The 21,455-nt window shown below is 42.5% G+C and overlaps 1 protein-coding gene across 8 annotated transcripts in view; it reads left to right on the forward strand.

The window, feature by feature from the left end:
• Positions 1–8: 8 nt before the first annotated feature.
• LOC138770350 (neutral alpha-glucosidase C-like) overlaps positions 9–21,455 on the forward strand; it is a 93,166-nt gene continuing 71,719 nt past the window's right edge. The window contains exons 1-18 of one of the 8 annotated variants that reach the window (XM_069949406.1): positions 10–201; positions 2,610–2,680; positions 4,229–4,280; positions 4,393–4,513; positions 5,585–5,647; positions 7,271–7,379; positions 8,763–8,890; positions 10,133–10,315; positions 11,539–11,584; positions 12,399–12,450; positions 12,775–12,871; positions 13,757–13,937; positions 17,085–17,241; positions 17,315–17,550; positions 17,737–17,863; positions 18,794–18,873; positions 19,559–19,702; positions 21,206–21,302. In XM_069949406.1, the coding sequence (XP_069805507.1) occupies positions 4,455–4,513; positions 5,585–5,647; positions 7,271–7,379; positions 8,763–8,890; positions 10,133–10,315; positions 11,539–11,584; positions 12,399–12,450; positions 12,775–12,871; positions 13,757–13,937; positions 17,085–17,241; positions 17,315–17,550; positions 17,737–17,863; positions 18,794–18,873; positions 19,559–19,702; positions 21,206–21,302 (1,759 nt within the window). In that variant the 5' untranslated portion in view covers positions 10–201; positions 2,610–2,680; positions 4,229–4,280; positions 4,393–4,454. Of the gene's footprint in view, positions 202–2,208; positions 2,425–2,609; positions 2,692–4,228; positions 4,281–4,392; positions 4,514–5,584; positions 5,648–7,270; positions 7,380–8,762; positions 8,891–10,132; positions 10,316–11,538; positions 11,585–12,398; positions 12,451–12,774; positions 12,872–13,756; positions 13,938–17,084; positions 17,242–17,314; positions 17,551–17,736; positions 17,864–18,793; positions 18,874–19,558; positions 19,703–21,205; positions 21,303–21,455 lie in introns of those variants that run through there. The other 7 variants (XM_069949408.1, XM_069949407.1, XM_069949401.1 and 4 more) reach the window with 7 other exon arrangements.

Raw genomic sequence — 21,455 nt, forward strand, 5'->3', positions numbered from 1 at the left:
GATCGGAAACAGGAGGGAAGAGAAAACCAAATGACGTCATCAACATAGACTGAGAGCCGCAAGGGAAAGAGTAGAGTGAGGAGCTCCCCCTGGTGGATTACAGCGGAGTTGTGTGAAGGGAATACTCTTTTTTATTTTTTTTATGAAAATTGGTTTACATGGACTGTAATAAACTTTCAGGGGGAAAAAGTGTTGACCCATGTAGGCTTGGTTTATATTGATATGTTTCTGTTAAGCGAGACCTACAACAACAGTTTGCATCTATAGTATATATATATATATATATATATATATATATATATATATATATATATATTACAGTATATATACACTATCTATATATGTCTATGCTAGCCAGACCACTGCTTTTAGAGCAGAGTGGTGGATGGTAACCTAGACAACGACGTTTGCTAAATGTATTCGCAAAAATATTTAAAGTGTCACTGTCGTTTCACAAGACTTTTTACATGTCTCTATGACATGTCGAGTGTTCAGACCTCCACCGATCTGGAGATAGAGCCAGGATAAGACCGCGCTAAGTGTGGTCTGCTCCCCGCTCTGTGTCACGTGATCAGCCCGACTGATCAGTCCAACTGATCACGTGACACTGGCCGGGAGAGGACTGCGCTTAGTGTGGTCTTCTCCCGGCTCTATCTCCCGATTGGTACAGTTCTGAACACTCAGACCCGAACCGGTCTAAACTTTTGACAAGTCTCTATGACATGTCAAAAGTTTGGGGAAAGGACAGTGACACTTTAACTTGCACCATTCACTTTGTTGGAATGGTTCACTATCAAACACAAACTGAAGATAAGAGTGGCGCTGTCACTGCAAGAAAACAGCTGTTTTTCTAATCCTGGACAACCCCTACACCCTTTCATGTTGCTGATCTGCATATTTACATCAGTGGATTCAAAAGGGTTCAAGACCTCAGCCCACACCATACGCAGTGGGCGTCTGCTGCTATCCAACACCTGCTGCCAATGACCAACATCAGCAAACCCGCTGATGTTGTCAAATAATCCCTCGAAATGTCATGATCAATAGTGATCGCAGCATTTTAAAAAAGCCTTTTACTAGACCTCTGTGTCTGCCATATTGGCTCATCTAACAAACTTTACCTCAAGTAAGTGCCGATCTAACACATCAATGCAATGTAATAGAAAAAACACAAAAATGAAAATCGGCATAGGAGCGAAAGGGTTAAGACTGTAAAATAAATATAAGATATTTAAGCTAGACGCCTCCACATCTGTACTCCATGCTAGGTGCCCCCTTGGGTGGGTTCAGACTGAGGAATTCTCGCGGAAAATTTCCACGGAATTCCGTCAGCTGTCCACCCGCACGGGTACGCGCTTTTCCGCCGGCTCCATAGACACCATTCTATGGGCCTGCATATTCCGCGATCCGCTGAAAGAAGTGACATGACACTTCTTTCAGCGTATAGCGGAATACGCTGGCCCATAGAATGGTGTCTATGGGGCCGGCGGAAAAGCGCCCAGATGTGCGGGCGGACAGCTGATGGAATTTCGCTGACATTTTCTGCGAGAATTCCTCAGTCTGAACCCACCCTTAGGCTACGTTCACACAGAGCAAAAGGGGCGGATTACGCGAGGAAATATTTCCGCCTGAAATCAACTGACGCTGAATTCCGAGCAGAATATAAGCAGAATGTAAGCAGAATCCCTGCGTATTCAGCTAGGAAAGTGTTCAGCTCGTAATCAGCTCTTGACAAATTCAGCGCGGAATACTCGAGGAATCCGCCCTGAATCCGCATGCATTCAGCGCTGAAATTCAGCGAGTATTTGGCGAGTAAACTAGACTATACCAGAATATATTCTAGAATCCTCCTCCCCCTTTTTTCCCCATTTCCGCGCTGATTCAGCGCATAATTTCCGCTTGTATTACGCTTGTATTCCGCGCTGAATACGCGCGTATTCCGCGCTGAAACAGAAAATTAGAGCCCCATTGGTTTGTATAGGCTTCCGCTAGCGGAAAAATGAACATGTTCATTCTTCTGGCGGAAAGCGGATTAGTTCAGTGCGGAAATTCCACTGTGTGAACTGCAGAGCAGAATTTCCATTCAACACAATGGAAATTAGCTCTGCACCTATTTTAACGGCTGAAATTTCAGCGCAGAAATTCAGCTGCTTTTGCTCTGTGTGAACGAGCCCTTACACAGTATAAACTATTCTGACTGCCTCAATTACAGCTGCTGTCCAGTAGATGGCACTAGATGGCAGGGAAGTCCTGGGTCGGGCATGTGAGTGACATCAGCTGCTGTGCTACCGAAGCTTCTGGGGTTAAACAATTCTAAGAAACAAACCAAGGGCTAGTGACATTGCTGGGTAAAGGTCGTAGGTTAATGGTGCATTCTTCATGGCTTCTGCAATGTATAAGGAAGGGCGTACATGTCTGCAGTAGGTATGTAGGGGACAGATAGGTTCAGGTAGATGATGTGATAGGAGTTCATGTAAGTTGTTATACGGATATATTCTAATTATTGCTTTATAATGTAACTGTATATATATGTTTGTGTGACTGTTACACTGCTAAATGTGTACGGCTGAGTTCACATAGAATCTTGTCTTTACATTTTTTTTTCATAGAAAGATATAGTAGTCTCCGCTATTGTATCCAGCAAAAAAAACCACATACAGTGGAAGGCATTTCCTATAGTGTAAGTCACAGGTAACTGATAAATCTGTTTTAGCATCTGTTTAACATGTATGTTTTATCCTTACCAAAGTATAAAACATATACATTAAAAGGATACTCCGGCCCTTTAATTTTTTTTATATATATATTGCTGAACATATATGGAAAACAATATTAGGAGCCTATTCTTAGCTCTCCACGCTTTCCCGGTGTCCTGCAACATCTTTGGATCTCCCAATGAACACTCCTGTCGCCACGTCCAAGATGGACTCCTTTCGGCAGTGACAGCCCACTCGACCAATCACTGACCATGGTGCTGTCCCAGTTAAGTCAGTGATTGGTTGAGCGGGCTGTCACTGCTGAGATGATTCCATCCCTGAAGGGGCGACAGGAGCGTTTATTGGGGTACCGTGAGACGCCACAGTAAGACCCTGAGGGAGCATGTTGAGGTAAGAATTGGCTCTTTCCGCAGCTATATATTAAAAAATGAATGGGCTGGAGTACCCCTTTAAACATAAACACATTGTGAGCCCAGCAATAAAGATTTACTAAGCATGCAGATAAAATATAGCGTTTGCTCCCTACTCCCTAATCCCTTTGAGTCAGTCTTAGAACCTTAAAATGTTAATGTGATTTAACAAAACTCTTGTCATGTCATAGAGACATAAAAAAGGGAAAATTTGGCTGCACATCTATGACTTTGTTCACACTGCAGGTTGCACGCTGCTAGTGGCTTAAGTACAGACAAAAAAACTAAACAAAAAGTGCAGCAGCAACCTACAGGTGCAGAGGCTCACCGTATATACTCCTCCCAGCGTACACACGATAAACACCTGCTTTGTAAATATTAAAAAGTGAGGATCTTAGCAAACTATTTGATCCGTTAAGGTGTCCTCAGAGACATGGTCCCTACTCTAGCATTTTCACACTAGTCATGTCAAAAGTGTTGATCAGCTGGAGTCTGAATGTTTAGACCTCAATCGACGGCTAGAATGAACCTTTTTACCCCTTAAGCCTTTGCAACAACGGCCATGTTTAATAGAAAATTTACGTTGCACTGCAGTCAATGGGATCCCGGACGGAGTGTATACACATAGTATGCACTCCGGCCGGTATCCATAGCGGGCGCAGCAAACACTGACATTTCAGTTTTGTACGGCTGCTATTCATTGAACACTGACATGTCAGCTCACACAATGGAGCGTGCGGCTCCGGCCGCACTTTCCATTGTGTCCTAAGGTGAATTAAGATGCGGGTGCCCAATTCAGCACAAATGAAGTTCATCAGGCCGGTACTGCAGTATCAGCCGGGATAATCTTCACAGACACCGGCTGTTCTGTAACAAGGACGGGTCACAGAACGGCAGGTGTCTTAGGCTGTGGAAACCCGTCCTAAAATAGTACGGGGTACTGCATTTCAGATGTATTTTAATACCAAAGAAGTTCTAGTGAAGTAAGGCTGGGTTCATACTGCAGTCATTTTTTTAAATCTACAGGTGCATTTGTTTGCATCCGTTTTGATCTGTTTTTCCATCATAAAAAAAATTTATTAAAATGCATCTGTTTTTTAGCGTACACAAAAACGTGGTTGACGGCAGTGTGAACCCAGTCAGCCTTACAGAGGTAAATTTTAGTACAAGCAAAAAATGTGTTAAAAATAGTAAAACTTTTTTTTGCAATACTTTTCTATTGCATGCATTTTTATTTCTAATTTAATGTTCATTTTGCCCACTAGGTGTCACAGTTGTGATCATAAAAAGAAAATCCCATAAACCCGGAAAATAAGACTGTAGAATTATGTCGACAACTGAGCTCGCAAGTACCAAGACCGCTGAATCTGATGATCCTCTAGAGGGGTAAGTCAATGACAGTATGGTATTGCGTATCTGTGAAATCATCACTAGAAAGTGCAAATATTACCTGCTTGGTCACTGGCTAAATTATTCTGCTCTTTCACCCACTATATAACATCCTTCAGTGTCACCAAGTAGCTGCAAGTTCCTGTATTTTGGTCACATAGCGAACTTGCAGCATTGACAGTAACAACTAAACTGCATGAGGCTTTGTGAAAAATAATTTTGGAAATTTTGCACATTTAAAAAAAAAATTAAAATTTTTTGTATTCAGACCCTTTGCTATGACACATGGCATTTGGCTCCAGCCATTTCTCTTGATCTTCTCTGAGATATTTCTGTACCTTAATCGGAGTTAATGCGGATGAGGAAAAAACTGCTTGTAGAGCTCAGAGACAGGACTGTGTGTATGAGGAAATAACTGCCTGTAGAGCTCAGAGACAGGACTGTGTGGAGGAGGAAAGAACTGCCTGTAGAGCTCAGAGACAGGACTGTGTGGAGGAGGAAAGAACTGCCTGTAGAGCTCAGAGACAGCACTGTGTGAATAAGGAAAGAACTGCCTGTAGAGCTCAGAGACAGCACTGTGTGGATAAGGAAAGAACTGCCTATAGAGCTCAGAGACAGCACTGTGTGGATAAGGAAAGAACTGCCTGTAGAGCTCAGAGATAGGACCTATGTGAAGATGGGAGCAACTTCCAGAAGGTCAGCCATCACTGCAGCCTCCACCAATCCGGGCATTATGGCAGAATGGCAAGAAAGATATCTCTGTGAATGTCCTTGAGTCGCCCAACTAGAATAAAAGAACAGCATTATGGGGGCCGACACTCTTTAGATAAAAGTCTTAAAATATAAAAATACACAAGTTATGTATCCTTTTAATCGTCACACACCATACAATAAATTGTGCATGTAGGCAAAAAAAGGGAAATACACAACGCCCTAAAGGGCAATATATTCGTCATGTACTTTAAAGTCCTCCTCCATCTCCTGTGCTAAACCAGTTTGTCAATGGAGTGAACGGTGAACCACTTTTTTTCTACTGTATTTTAAGACAATTTTTTGCTTTATTTGTAGAGTTCTTACGGAGGACCAGGACATGAGCAAATTTAAGACATGCAAAGAGATTGGATTTTACAGGTAACATCTACAGTGACTGATTGTGAACAATGGTGGAAGAGATTTTGCATATTGATGAGTAGCTGTCACAAGCTAGAATGTTCTAGAACTGTAAAAAAAAAAATGCTGGGTACCTACAAGTGGTTTGGTGTCCCTGTCACTTTAAAAAGCTTGTAACATGTCCATAGGAGGGGTTTGAACCAGATTACGTCAGGAGAAGCTCTTGACTGAGCACTTTACTCCCCAGCTCCCTGAGGTCTCTCTGCAGAAGTTGTCCCCTATCAATTTACAATGTGGGCGAATCATACACATAGCCATCATCAGCCCAAACAAAGCGGCACTACAATGACAAAAAATACAACCAAGGGTTAACACTATAACTGGTAACTCCATGTAACTGGTATACTTATATGTCCCAACAAGCATCCAAATGTGAAGGGCTGTAGAAACACTACTACAGTATAATTATGCTCAATGGCGGGCAGAATGTGAGCAGCCCTACAAGAAGTGACTGGGGGAGTAGCTAGAGATGAGCGCAAGTCAAGCATGCTCAAGTCTGTTTGAACCCGGAAGTCTTTGTATTTGATTACCAGTGGCTGAAGAAGTTGGATACAGCCCTAGGGAGTCTTGAAAAACATGGATACAAGGAAACAAGGATGGTTGTATCTATGTTCTCCAGGCAGCCTTAGGGCTGCATCCAACTTCTTCACTTACCAATAATCAAATAGAAAGACTTCCGGGTTCGAACGGACTTGAGCATGCTTGACTTGCACTCATCTCTTGTTACAACATAATAAACCAACCCTTACTCACTTGTCAAATTGGACACCAAGGCTACGGTGGTCCTCAGCAGTCTTTGCTTTCCTTTCCTGTAGCAGTGACGCCACTTACATCCATGTGATGGCTAAAGCCAGTCATTGGCCTCACCAGTCTTTGCTTTCCTATAGCAATGTCACCCCTAAAGACGGTCATTGGCCTCACCAGTCTTTACTTTCCTATAGCAATGTCACCCCTAAAGCCGGTCATTGGTCTCACCAGTCTTTGCTTTCCTATAGTAATGTCACCCCTAAAGCCGGTCATTGGCCTAACCAGTCTTTGCTTTCCTATAGCAATGTCACCCCTAAAGACGGTCATTGGCCTAACCAGTCTTTGCTTTCCTATAGCAATGTCACCCCTAATGCCGGTCATTGGCCTAACCAGTCTTTGCTTTCCTATAGTAATGTCACCCCTAAAGCCGGTCATTGGCCTAACCAGTCTTTGCTTTCCTATAGCAATGTCACCCCTAAAGCCGGTCATTGGTCTCACCAGTCTTTGCTTTCCTATAGTAATGTCACCCCTAAAGCCGGTCATTGGCCTAACCAGTCTTTGCTTTCCTATAGCAATGTCACCCCTAAAGCCGGTCATTGGCCTCACCAGTCTTTGCTTTCCTATAGCAATGTCACCCCTAAAGCCGGTCATTGGCCTCAGCAGTTGTGTACTGTACTCAGCAGTACAGTTCGGGCAGCATAAAAGTTTTTGAAAATAAGGCCTGACGGACGCTCCCAGTAACCTGTAGAAGTTGCCATGCAGTTATAATAGCAATGTAAATTTGCTGTACTCTCTTAGTTTTTACTGATACAATTTTTACAATTTCTTTATACTCAGGAGGCAGAAGCTCTTTCACCCAGATCGCTCGCCATACTCTGCCCAACTGCACACACTACAGACAGAGAACAGCGTTGTTTCGCTTAACCTCATTCATGAAGAAACTCAGGTTAGTATATAACATTATTATATTCCTAGACTATCCTACTATCCCTCTACTCCTAGAGTAGAGCGAATCTTGAGCATGCTTGGTTTCATCTGAACCCCAGTGTTCTGCATTTGACGAACAGTGGCTGATGCAGCCGTAAGGCTGTCTGGAAAACATGGATACAGCTATAGGCCATAGACTGTATCCAGGTTTTCCAGGACTCCCTAGGGCTGCATCCAACTTCTTCAGCCACCTGTAATCAAATGATTTGGAATCTCATGTTTTCTTGTTAATATAGTTCTTGTACAGTGTACCTGTCACGCAAAAAAAAAGAAAGGCAAGTTTTCATTGGTTAAAATGTCCTGACCTTGACTGATCTCTAGAACTAGCAAGGAGCGGAGGAGACTTTTATCAGCTGAATGAGCTTTTATAGCCATGCTCTTTCTATGTAATAGGTGATGGTTGTTCAATTATACCAATAGGTGAAGTATTTTCAAGAATTGCTGTAGGGTGAACTAGTGATATTTACTATAAAGGCATTTTGTTTGGGGGGGGGGAGGGGGGGTAATGTATGGGGGTATGAAAAAGAATAAACGATCCTCATTACAGAGGATTACCGTATTATATGGTACTAAGAATCTGTGTGGGTGTCAGATCTGGGTGACGTGCGACTCATCTTGACAGCCTTGTATAAGCTGTTGGTGTAGGAAACTGTAGTGGTTAGCTATGTGGCCTTTAGGTATTGATAGACTGGTAAGTGTATGACAAAGTGTGTCATCCCAGTCCTGTCTCACATGTAAGAATCTTAGTCGCATAACTCTGGGAGGAGATTTCATAAAATCAGATATGTTCATACTTGATTGATTAGAATCGCTGTCTTAGATAATGTATTGATTATATCACCTATGGTCATTAAAGGTAACCTGTCACCTGTATATCATGCTCAGAGCTGCACACATGGGCAGATAGCTGATAGATAAAAGTAATCATACCTGTCTATTAGCTAAAAGCTGTTTGCAGAGTTATAAAATCATGTTTTCTTTCCAAGCAGAAGTATCATAGAGTTAAAGCTGAGCTGCAGTATACAAGCCTTTTTCCTCCCCACCCCCTGCTTGTTTGAATCTAGGGTTCCCACTGAATGTTTGACCAAGCTTTCTTCTGATGACCATCCATATAGCTATGTGGGAAGTAGTTTTAGTTTATAGAGATAAGGACAGGTAGGGAGGTTTGTAACTATTTTATTAAAGGGGTTGATGTGATGTAGCAGGCCCGCTCAGCCATTCAGTGACATAGGTGGGATACCGCTACGACTGCTAAGCCCAATGGACATTTTCATCATTATAGGCATGGTTCATCTGACATTATATGTGGTCATATAGTTACACTGCTTGTATTCTCCTACAGGTACTATTAAAACTACAAATCACTGCAGTTGAAGGCAATATCTTACGAATAAAGATAAATGAGGAGTCCTCTTTGAAACCCAGATATGAGGTTCCTGATGTTTTGGTGAAGGAACAAGCCACTAAGCAGTAAGAATCACTTCATTGTTAATTGTAAGATTATGTTCTCACAACCTATGTTTTGTATAAATCACGTCAGTTTTTGCAATTTGCAACAACGGCCGTGATTTATACAAAACATACGTTGTATTGAAATAAATGGAATCCCGGGTAGAGCGTATACACCTAGCTCTGGCCGAGATTCCATACGGCCACATGAAAAAACTGACATGTCAGTTTTTGCCGCACAGAACATGTCAGTTCACAAAATGGAGCGTGCAGCTCCGGCCGCACGCTCCATTGTCTGCAGCGGTGAATTGGGATGCAATTGAAAGATGCAATTGAAAATCAGTTTCTCCATTGATTTTCATTAATAGATTGAAATGGATTTTTATTTTTTTTGCGTACACAAAAAAATTGTTGACCATGTTTTTCTGTACGCTAAAAGTAACCTTTAAAAAGCAGATCCATTAAAAATATAGTGTGAATCCAGCCTTACATTATCAGGGGGTAATTAAAGCGACTCTGTACCCACAATCTGACCCCCCAAACCGCTTGTTCCTTCGGATAGCTGCTTTTAATCCAAGATCTGTCCTGGGGTCCGTTCAGCAGGTGATGCAATTATTGTCCTAAAAAATGACTTGCAGCCCCGTGCCCAACGGGTGTTGCCTAGATTGTGTATGGATTAGGCTGGCACAACCTCTCTGTCCCTCCTCCCCGCCCTCCTCATCACTAGGAATGCTCCAGGCAGATTGTCTCCTATTCCTCACCTGTGTCAGCATGGCACATGGGCTGGATCGTTAAGGCACCTGTGCAATGTTCAGACAGGAGAAAATGTTCCAGTGGCATTCCTAATAATGAAGAGGGTGGGGAGGAGGAACCGAGGGGTGGTGCAAAGTTAGGGCACAGATGTTCTAAGCCATGCCCATTGGGCATGGGGCTGCCAGTTTAAAAGTAGTTTTTTAGTACAATAACAGTATCACCTGCCGAACGGACCCCAGGACAGATCTTGGATTAAAAGCAGCTATCTGAGGGTACAAGCGGTTTGGGGGGTTAGATTGTGGATACAGAGTAACTTTAAATGGTTTATATGTTTTATAAGCACAGTGGGCTCCACTTGTTGGGGTGGCATACCCCCACGCTTAGCTTGCTTTACTTTATCCAGTTGATAAGTTTGTTATAAAATTCTAATATTACACAGTGGTAATGAGGATTCTATTGGATGAAAACGTATTGAAGAAACACAATGAAAAGGCTGCATTATGTTTACAGGCTGAAAGTCTCCAACCAGGAAACAGGAAGCTTAGTTCTGGAACAGCCAAGTAGCTCCTGTAAAATCCATCTGACGGCCAAGCCGTTCTCTCTGCTGGTCACCCAGCATGACAAGGAACTGATCAGCGTTAATTCTCAGGGACAATTATACTTTGAAAATGCTGCTTCTCCCTCCAAAGGAAGGTAGGAGACACCATGTGCTGAGACGCTGGCATCTTATAGATAAACCTATGTACAGGGAATTGTGCATAGAGCCCTTTTTATTATTATTACCTGTAACACTGACAATTATAAATGGAGAAATGTCAATAACTGCAAAATCTGTATATTTGGGTAAGGGAAAATTGTGAAAGATGGTGTACTAAAAATACATTTGCATGTGTTAAAATAGAAGGTTTTCTTAAAGGGGCACTCTGGAGAAAAAGCTGTTTAAGTTTTAATTTAAAAATCTCAAATCTTCCAGTACTTATCAGGTGCTGTATGTCCCACAAGTGGTGCACTTTTTATTAAAGGGAACCTGCCACCCCAGGCAGCACCCCCGAACCCACCCCACCACTGGACAGGGTCCCGCATGCATACCTGCTCCTGGTGCGGGTCCCGCTGTGGAGAACTGTCCGCGGCTCATCTGCACCCAATATGCTAATGAGCGGAGATGAGTCCGATGGCCATAGGAAATCACTGCTCCACAGTGGTATCGGCTCAGTGAGCGGGTATGTATGTGGGGCCCTGCCCAGGGGTGGGGTAAGTTTGGGAAGGCTGCCCAGGCTGACAGGTTCCTCTTAAATCTGGCACAGTGCTCTCTGCTGCCACCTCTGTCCAGAGCAGTAGAAAATCCCCAGAGTAAACCTCTCCTGGACAGTTCCTGACATGGACAGAGGTGGCAGCAGAGAGCACTGTGTCAGACTAGAAAGAATACACCACTTCCTGCAGGACATACAGTAGCTGATAAGTACTGGAAGACTGGACACTTTTGAATAAAAGTAATTTACAAATATGTAGAAGTTTCTGCCACCAGTGTTTTCTCTAACGTACCAGTGTAAATATATTTTATTATTCATTCTTCCTTATTTTGTCTAGGGGGGTGGTGATGTGTAGTTTACCAAACATGGCTGCTGTCAGACATGTTTTTCCAGCACAGCAGGGGACACATATCAACCTTCCTTCCTGTTATTAATTAGTCTATACATTTTATTATATTGAGATAAATATAGGATACGAGATGCCTACATTAATCCCAGTATTACACTATACACGCAAAGCCCCATATATACCTGTACTTACCTTGTGTCTGTGTGCTTACAAGTGGTATGTAGCAGCGGAGTGCACACAAATATGTGATAGAAGAATACTGTATTTTCAGTAACCCTAATCATCGTATACACTATTCATTTCTTTGTGTATTACAGTGGACAGGAAGAAACTAAACTCACAAAGAAATCGGCTTCATCTGAGGTAGATACCTAATAAATTACATATCTTTCAAGCTATCTATCTATATCTGTATATATGTAAGGATGCACTTACAATGGAAGTCTGTAGGACCTCCAGTATACAGGATTGCGGAAGTCCCATAGACTTCTATTATAATTCTGTATACTGCTCGTTATAGCTGTATAAAATAGAGAGGAAGGGGCACAGCATGTGCAATTGGTTGAGGTCTCAGCACCCAGATCCCCACTCATACAAACTTCTGATACATTGCTATGACATGTCAAGATGTTAACCAAATTTAAAATGACAGCTGTCCAAAAAGGTGTCCAAAAAAGATATCTGAACATAACCTAAGGGCCCTATTCCACCAGACGATTATCGTTCAGATTATCGTTAAATCGTTCGAATCTAAACGATAATCGTTCAGTTGAAATGCAGTTAACGATTAACGACCGAACGAGAAATCGTTGATCACTTTATAAGACCTGGACCTATTTTTATTGTTGCTCGTTCACAAAACGTTTGCAAATCATTCGCATTGAATAAGATTTTGTTCGGTCGTTCTTAGTAGATACGAACGCAATAGCGAAGAAATAGCGAAGAAAAAGCGATCGCAAATACGATCATAAGTAACGATTATCGTTCCATGGAAATGAGTGAACGTTTTCAGGTCTTTCGCAATAGCGGTCGTTTGAGATCGTTAATCGTTATGCAAATTATAATCGTCCGGTGGAATAGGGACCTAAGAAACACTTGTATAGGTCATTACATACATTACATTGCTTTACGTTTTTCTTTCATATGCAATGAAACACCCTTCTATCTTGATCCACAGGAATTGTTTGGAACATGGAAAGAACACTCTACGGATTTTCTGGACCTGAAATGTAATGACATTATTAGAGTCAAGTAAACTTCAAGTATGTTCAGGTTCATCCGAACCCGAGCGTGCAGCATTTGGTTAGCGCTGGCTGCTGAAGTAGTTGCATGCATCCCTAGGGAGTCCTAGAAAACATGGATACAGCCATAGGTTTTATCCATGCTTTCCAGGACTCCCCAGGGCTGCATGCAACTACTTCAGCCTCTGGTAATCAAATGCTGCACGCTCAGGTTCGGACAAGGTTTACTCACCTCTAGACTCCATGCATTTATCTTTGGGAAAATAATTTTAAATTTGATTTTACTTTTGGAATTTCCTTTCATTTGCGCAGATCCCTCTTCTGTGGGGCTGGATTTTGCTTTGCACGGATTTGAGAATGTTTATGGACTTCCAGAACACGCAGATACACACCAGCTGCAAGATACAAAGTAAGCCGGCCATTACGTTAATCAGTTATATAAGTAAACTTTTTATTTAGTCATTGATAGACAAAGACACTAGATAAACCTTACTAAAAATGCAAGGAAAAACACCAGAAAAAGGCCAATACATGATGCCTTTCAAAGTGAATCTGTCACCATTTGACCATCCGCTGAGCTGACGGCACTGCTGGATAGATATTATTTACAGCATTTAATACATACCTTTGTTATCTGGGTCTTTGTTTTTGTTTTCTCAAAAAAAACACCTTTATTGAGGCTGTGAATTGGTCAAGGAGGCGGAGCCTATCATTCCCAGGACCCAGGACTGTTATGCTTCATTGTGCTGCCTGCATTTTTGCATAATTATTAAGCACACTGTGCATACTAAACAGTGAGGCATAGCAGTGCTAGGGCCCATGGAACAATAGGCCCCACCCCCTTGACACTATACCTGAATAAGGGTGATTTTGAGAAACTAAAAACACAGCACCAAGTACCAAAGGAATCTTCATAATGCTGTTATTGAGATCTATCTAGCGGCGCCACTAGCTCATCAGGGGGTAACAGATTCACTTTAACTCCCTTTAGATGGGTGAAAAAAACCCACCAACATTTCTGTGGAAAACGCTGAACACGCTGAAAAACACCATAGCAAAAAATGCCCTATCGGTATTGCAGATTTCCCCATCGACTCTCAGCTAACATCTGGCCTCTGGCGTTTTTGACCAAAAGAAAAAGTAAAATAATGTGAATTTTTAGTTTTGTTTTTTTTAATGCCTAATTTGATGTCTATTTTTTTTATCTCCATTAAGTACTAATTTAATTTCAGCCTGTTATATGATTTACTATCAGCTTTTTCAAAGTAATCTCAGTTTTACTTTTTCCTGTTAGAGAAAATGAGGCATACCGGCTGTACAATCTGGATGTATTTGGATACCGTGTCTATGACAAAATGGGAATCTATGGATCTGTGCCCCTGCTGCTGGCACACAAGCTGTCACACACATGTGGCATTTTTTGGCTTAATGCATCAGAGACCTTGGTAGAAATCCATTCTAAAGCAACTCTGCAGGTAGGTGGTCGACAGGGGAAGCCATCAATATATGTCTACATTACATAGCTTCTATAGCTTAAAGGGATTGGCCACTTTATAGTAAAATTACTCAGTGTACAGTATTAGTAGGAGTACTCACTGCACTTACTAACAGCAGATCCCTGTGTACCTCATAGAGCTAAAATCAGATTCTCTTCCTCCAGGCTGTCCTGCTCTGTGGTGAGCCTGTCCCTAAGATGGCCGACATGGAGGAGAATGTGGCCATGCAGGGCAGCCCAGCCTGGAGAAGGGGAGTCTGATATTAGCTCTATGAGGTACACAGGGAGCTGCTGTCATTATATACAGTGAGTACAGTTACTAATACTGTACACTGACCTATTTTACTATAAAGTGGCCAACCCCTTTAAAAGGAAACATCTAACCTGAGAGGCATCTAACCTGCAGATTACTTTCATCCTCCGAGCCACTTCCAGCAGTTTATTCCTATACTAATTAGTAAAGATGCTGACGGCCTTTCCTAATGGTGTGTTTACACAAGCAGATTTATCTGACAGATTTTGAAAGCCAAAGCCAGGAATGGATTTGAAAAAAGGAGAAAGCTCAGTCTTTCCTTTATGACCCGTTCCCTGTTTATGGTCTGTTCCTGGCTTTGGCTTAAAAAAATCTGTCAGATAAATCTGCCTGTGTAAACACACCATAAATCCTACCAATCACTCCCAGTGCTCAAATACCGAAGGTACGGTAGAATAGGATGATAAGCCTGGAGTCACTTGAGGAAATCTTACAAGATCCCATCAGAAGTAACAGCAAAATGATCACCATTAGATGACAGGAACCAATAGTCGTGGTTTGCAGGATGGTTCAGATTAAGGAAAAACAACAACTAGGAAGAAATACTGCAGAGCGTCAGAGTTTCAAACTAATTCTAGGAGACAAACTGGGCACTCTGACGCAGAGAACTCCAACCACAGCAAAAAATCTAATATTCTTTAGACAAAAACTCTCCATGCAGGGATGGGGAACCTTCGGCCCTCCAGCTGTTGCAAAACTACAATTCCCATCATGCCTGGACAGCCTTTGGCTGTTTTGCAACAGCTGTAAGGCCAAAAGTTCTTCACCCCTGATTCAAATGTAAATCACCGCCTTATTACAACTTCAAGATTACTTGAATATGAAGTAAGAAAAAAACAGAAAGACATGACAACAAATGGAGCAGACAGGGTACGCTACCTAAACATCTAAGTCATCACACTGCGGTATTAGATAAGGAGACCATTTCCTAGCACCATTCTCACTCTTAAGTCTTACACCTCAGACTTTTGCAGCTGTACCCGCTGCTCATGGTGGGTTTGGCCATCAGTATACCATGTGTAGGGCCCTTCTGAGATTATGTTGGTGGAAATATAAGCCACAGCCAGAGTTCTCTCGATGCGCCTTATCCCTTCTGTTCCTGTGTATGGGGAAGGCCCGTTGGGAGAGATAACTGACTGTCCATCCATCAGTTATTGAAGGTGTATGGCCAGGCTTAAAGGGGTAGTGCGGCGCTAAAAAATTATTCACAGAATAACACACATTACAAAGTTAGGCTGGGTTCACACTACGTATATTTCAGTCAGTATTGTGGTCCTCATATTGCAACCAAAACCAGGAGTGGATTAAAAACACAGAAAGGCTCTGTTCACACAATGTTGAAATTGAGTGGATGGCCGCCATATAACAGTAAATAACGGCCATTATTTCAATATAACAGCCGTTGTTCTAAAATAACAGCAAATATTTGCTATTAAATGGCAGCCATCCACTCCAGGCTGGGTTCACACTACGTATATTTCAGTCAGTATTGCAACCAAAACCAGGAGTGGATTAAAAACACAGAAAGGCTCTGTTCACACAATGTTGAAATTGAGTGCATGGCCATCATTTAATGGCAAATATTTGCTGTTATTTTAGAACAATGGAAATAACGGCCATTATTTCAATATAACATATTTTAAAATAACAGCAAATATTTGCCATTATATGACGGCCATCCACTCAATTTCAACATTGTGTGAACAGAGCCTTTCTGTGTTTTCAATCCACTCCTGGTTTTGGTTGCAATATGAGGACCGCAATACTGACTGAAATATATGTAGTGTGAACCCAGCCTTATACAACTTTGTAATGTATGTTATGTCTGTGAATCGCCCCCTTCCCGTGTCCCACCACCCCCGCCCGTGTACCCGGAAGTGTGTGGTGCATTATACATTACCTGATCGGTGTCGAGGGCCGTCCGCCATTTTGTGCCAAACGTCATGTTCGGACGGACGGCCGAATCCTTGCCGCCGTCCCCCCTCCGCCGCGTCATCAGCCGCTCAGCCGCGATTGGCTAAGCATAACTGTGCTCAGCCAATCGTGGCTGAGCACAGTTGTGACGCGGGGAGGGGGGACGGCGGCAAGGAATCGGCCGTCCGTCCAAACATGAGGTTTGGCACAAAATGGCGGATGGCCCTCGACACGGATCAGGTAATGTATAATGCACCACACACTTCCAGGTACACGGGCAGGGGTGGTGGGACATGGGAAGGGGGCGATTCACAGACATAACATACATTACAAAGTTGTATAACTTTGTAATGTGTGTTATTCTGTGAATAATTTTTTAGCGCCGCACTACCCCTTTAAGGGGGTACTCTGGCAAAAAATCTTTTTCTTTCAGATCAACTGGTTTCAGAAAGTTATATAGATTTGTAATTTAGTTCTATTTAAACATCTCAAGTCTTCCCATACTTATCAGCTACTGTATGTAGTGCAGGAAGTGGTGTTTTCTATCCAGTCTGACACAGTGCTCTCTGCTGCCACCTCTGTCCGAGACAGGAACTGTCCAGAGCAGCAGCAATTCCCCATAGAAAACCTCTCCTGCTCTGGACAGCTCCTGTCACGGACAGAGGTGGCAGCAGAGAGTATTATGTCAGTCTGAAAAGAATACTGTAGAAATATGTCTATGCATTTCGGCCAAGCATGGCCCATCATGCCTAAGCTGATGAAGGCCATGCTTAGTCGAAACGCGTCCTTGTACCATATGTTTGCTACACTACAATAAAGAAGCATAATTTACTTGGTGAGTGCCGCGCTCTTCCTAATATCTAGACTGAAAAGAATAAACTTCATATTTTTTTTGTTCAGCAGCCTCATATGCACTTGGCTACACCAGATATACCGAAACAAAGGGCAGTACCCAAAACAGATGTCAGATGGATGTCAGAGAGTGGAGTGGTGGATGTCTTTTTGTTAATGGGACCTGCTCCTCTAGATGTATTCAAACAATACGCCCAGCTGACAGGCAAGTATTCATAAAATGATGATTGCATTGTCGAATTGGAATACAGCTCTTCAACACAATATTGTCATGACAGGTACCCAAATGTTTCCTCCTCTCTTCTCCCTGGGATATCACCAGTGTCGCTGGAACTATGAAGACGAGGCGGATGTTGAAGCTGTAGATTCAGGTTTTGATGAGCACAATATCCCTTATGATGTTATATGGTTAGATATTGAACACACAGATGGAAAAAGATACTTTACCTGGGACCCGGAGAAATTTCCTAACCCAGTCAAGATGCAAGAAAATCTGAAGAAGAAGAGACGCAAGGTAGGTATCCATGTCAGACTGACCTCGAAGAATCATGCACAATTCTGGGTTTTCTCTATGTTCTACTAGGCCTTCATTTATTTATTTATTTATTTATTTTGTTTATATTATAATATAGTTTCCATGTATTGATGGATTCTACCTATTTTACAGTTATCTTTTATTATACATTACTTTTAACCACAGTTGGTTGTTATCTCTGACCCTCACATAAAAGCGGATCCAACCTATACCTTATACACAGAAGCCCAAGAAAAGGGTTACTTTGTGAAGAACATACATGGGAAGGACTATGAAGGCAACTGCTGGCCAGGTTCGAAATATCTTCAAAAAAAAAATTGAGTAATATTGTGTAGAGTCGCTGTGCAAGTATGAATTTATATATTGTAAGAGGCTGTTTTACAATGGATTATAATATTACGTGAATAAATTGGTCCACAGTAGCTAAGTGAATAAATTCAGTTTAATTAAATAATAATTTTTGATTAACTGATGCCAGAAAATGCCAGAGATTTCTAATTTACTTCTTTTAAAAAATCTTCAGTCTTCCAGTACTTATGAGATGCTGTATGTCCTGTGGGAAGTGGTGTATTTTTTCCAGTCTGGAGAGCAGGAGAGGTTTTCTATGGGGACTTGCTTCTGCTCTAAACAGTTCCTGTCACAGACAGAGGTGGCAGCAGAGAGCACTGTGTCAGACTGGAAAGAATATACCACTTCCTGCAGGATATACAGCAGCTGATAAGTACTGGCAGTTTTTTTTTTAAAGTAAGTTACAAATCTCTGGAACTTTATGGCACCAGTTGATCTGAAATACATTTTTTTTTAATGCAGAACTACCCCTTTAAGTAATAAAGCCAGTTACATAGACACAGTCTAAAAACAAAGCAGAAAGTACAACAAGATAAAAAAAAGTAAACAATAACACAATATCCTTAGCTATATGGGTATGTTCACACTGAGCAAATGTGGCTGACCTCTCTGCTGCCTAATCCCACCTGCCTCAGTGTGACACTTTTTCTCTATGGGAAGGCTTGTGCGCCTCCGCTCCTGCCGCTCTCCACTCAAAGAATTGACATGTCAGCAAATATGTTGGGCTGCATGGGGATGAGGCTTTAAGACTGGCGTACAAGCCTTGATAAATCTCCCTCTTTGTGTCCACAAGTAATCTAATCATACTGTAGCTAGTATTCCAGTTTTGCAGTCTCTAGAGAGCAAATTGTTCATTTCTCAACCTTTTTTCCAGGTATTTCCAGCTATCTGGATTTTACGAACCCTGCTGTTCGGGAATGGTACTCCTCTCAGTTTGCATTTGACAAATACAAAGTGAGTGTCTATAGCAGGACATACAGGACATCCTTTCTTTCGTTGCTCCAGTACATCTTCTGGAAAATAAGAAAATGAATCAGCTTGCAAACAGTCTGTTTTGTGTCTCCAGCTACTTTGGGAACCTATGTGTATCTATGGTTATTTACTACAGCTTTTCGTCTATCCACTTTTCTTGCTAACCAAGACATGCATAAGTCTCTCTGAGATTCAATGGTTGACACTATAGGTTCCAAGGGAGGTGGAAAATTGTCTTTGTGGAACTAGATAGTTCATGGAACAGGAAAGTCACTAGCAGATAGGGGATTTGTTTATTACCATTACCCAAAAAGCCCAGGCTAGTCCCATCTTTGAGCAAGCATTTGTTATTTTAACCACATGGTCTTGGGATAACTCCTCCAATGTCTATGATGGTAATACCCATATCATTGAGAGCCACTGAGAGTATGTGTTTAACAAAGTTCAAAATGTTACACTTACATCCCCCAGTTGATCCAGAAACAGGCAAAAAAGAGCTTTGAAGGATCATACAGTGGGGAAAAAGTCCTTGGCAATATACATTGGTAGTGATACTGTATATCTCTTGGCCATATATCTTGGCCATATATCTCATGATTTTGTTAAGGTTTTTAATGATTGCTTGTCTTATTAATAATTTATTTTACTTCTTCATCCTGGATTTTAGAGTTCCACTGATATCTTATTTATCTGGAATGATATGAACGAGCCCTCAGTGTTCAAATCACAGGAACAAACCATGCCAAAGGATGCTGTGCACCATCAAGGATGGAACCATAGAGACCTTCATAACCTCTATGGATTTTACCAGGTAAGACCCTGTTCACTTCTGAGATAGTGGTTCCATTCAGACACAATGGTAGAATCATAGGAGACACCATTTTCAATAAGGGATGCCAAGTGCCTTGTATTTTCATCACTTAATGCATCTGGCATCGCCATAATTTTTGTTAGTCTACTTCTATGATGTATTGGACAAAAGAAATGCTGAATGCACATTTGAACAAGCCCTAAGTATACTCTATGGGGGACATGTATTAAGGTGCGTATCGGCCGTAAGTGCCGATTTGCGTATTATTTTATTTGCACATGGCCGATTTGCAAGTAAACTATTCGCATATCGGCACTTCCGGGTACGCCAGGGGGTGGGGTGGGAGTGTGGAGGGGGCGGGACAGGGGACGCGGACTCAGAGTCCGCGCGATTTATCCTTTGCTCCGGCAAAATATACGCCGAAAACCTACTCCACCTTTTAGGTGGCGTAGGTTTTTTGCTGTGCGCACCGACGCACACGGGATTTATGTAGAGGCAGTACGCCTCTACATAAATCTCAGTAGCGCCGGAGATGCGGGGACATTTTTAAGTCCGGCGTAAAAAACGTCGGTGTCACGATCGGCAGGTGAAGACAAGACACTCGACAGTGGGCCCTAAATCTGACCCCACCCACTGTCACCTGCCTACTTGCCTCAGTCGACCCTAGGCGGTCGCGGACAACCACGAAGACAATCCCTATACTGTATACGTGCAGAACATAAAACGCAGACAGACAGACAAACAAAATGCGGAGAGTCAACTAGCCGAGTCAGGAACCAAACGAGCAACGCAGTACAAAATCAGAAGCGAGCGGAGAGTCAGGGGACAGGCAAAAGGTCAGAATCCAGGCAAGACAAAATGGAAAAGGATAGGACAGAATACAAGGGACTGGGGAGCTGGGATCAGAACAAACTAATAGCCAGCGATTAGAGGCTGACACTGCAAACACTTTATACTGGATCAGGAGCCCGGACCAAAGACTGATTGGTCCGGCCTCCTGAATCCAGACACATAGCAGCTGGTGCGCTGCAGGCTGAGCGGCAGAGAGATCCGTCACTCAGCCTGAGCTCAACAGCCCTCAGCTGCTTGGCCGGGCGACGTACACTAACGCAAGACCCGCGGCTTCCCTGGTTACTAGGGACGCCGTCGGGTCTCCGTGACGTCACCCGGCTCGGCCGAGGAGGACGGCGCTGCGCTCCAGCCGGACCAGACGACGCTGGAGCGCGGTCAGGTAAGTTACTGACAGTCGGACTTAATAAATATCCCCCTATGAGTATCTGAATAACCAGTTTAATGTATTCAATAACAAGGTATTCACCTCTTGACTGAGATGATTCATATATGCAGAGTCCTCTAAACGTCCAATATAAACATAAAATAAAAATTACCATATAAACTCCATTCCGTACCCCAGAGAGAATATTTTGGATCCATTTTATGGGTTTCTCTATGTACCTAAACGTCCTCTGACTTGCTTACCATTAATATCCTCTTGTTCCTCAGCAAATGTCTACCTCTGAGGGCCTAATTCAACGTTCAGGAGGAAAGGATAGACCATTTGTTCTGACCCGGTCGTTCTTTGCTGGGTCTCAGCGTTATGGTGGGTTTTGCTATTTTTCCCCACAATATACTGTATCTGTGCTCATTTATACGTGATCAACTAAGTGAACAACTGACTAAACCTGCTGAAGTTAGCAAGACTGTCTAATGTGTATTGGAGCCTCCTGACTCTCTCCCTGACAACTGTTTAAAG

This window comes from Dendropsophus ebraccatus, chromosome 13, assembly GCF_027789765.1.
Source record: "Dendropsophus ebraccatus isolate aDenEbr1 chromosome 13, aDenEbr1.pat, whole genome shotgun sequence".
Classification (NCBI taxonomy): Eukaryota; Metazoa; Chordata; class Amphibia; order Anura; family Hylidae; genus Dendropsophus; species Dendropsophus ebraccatus.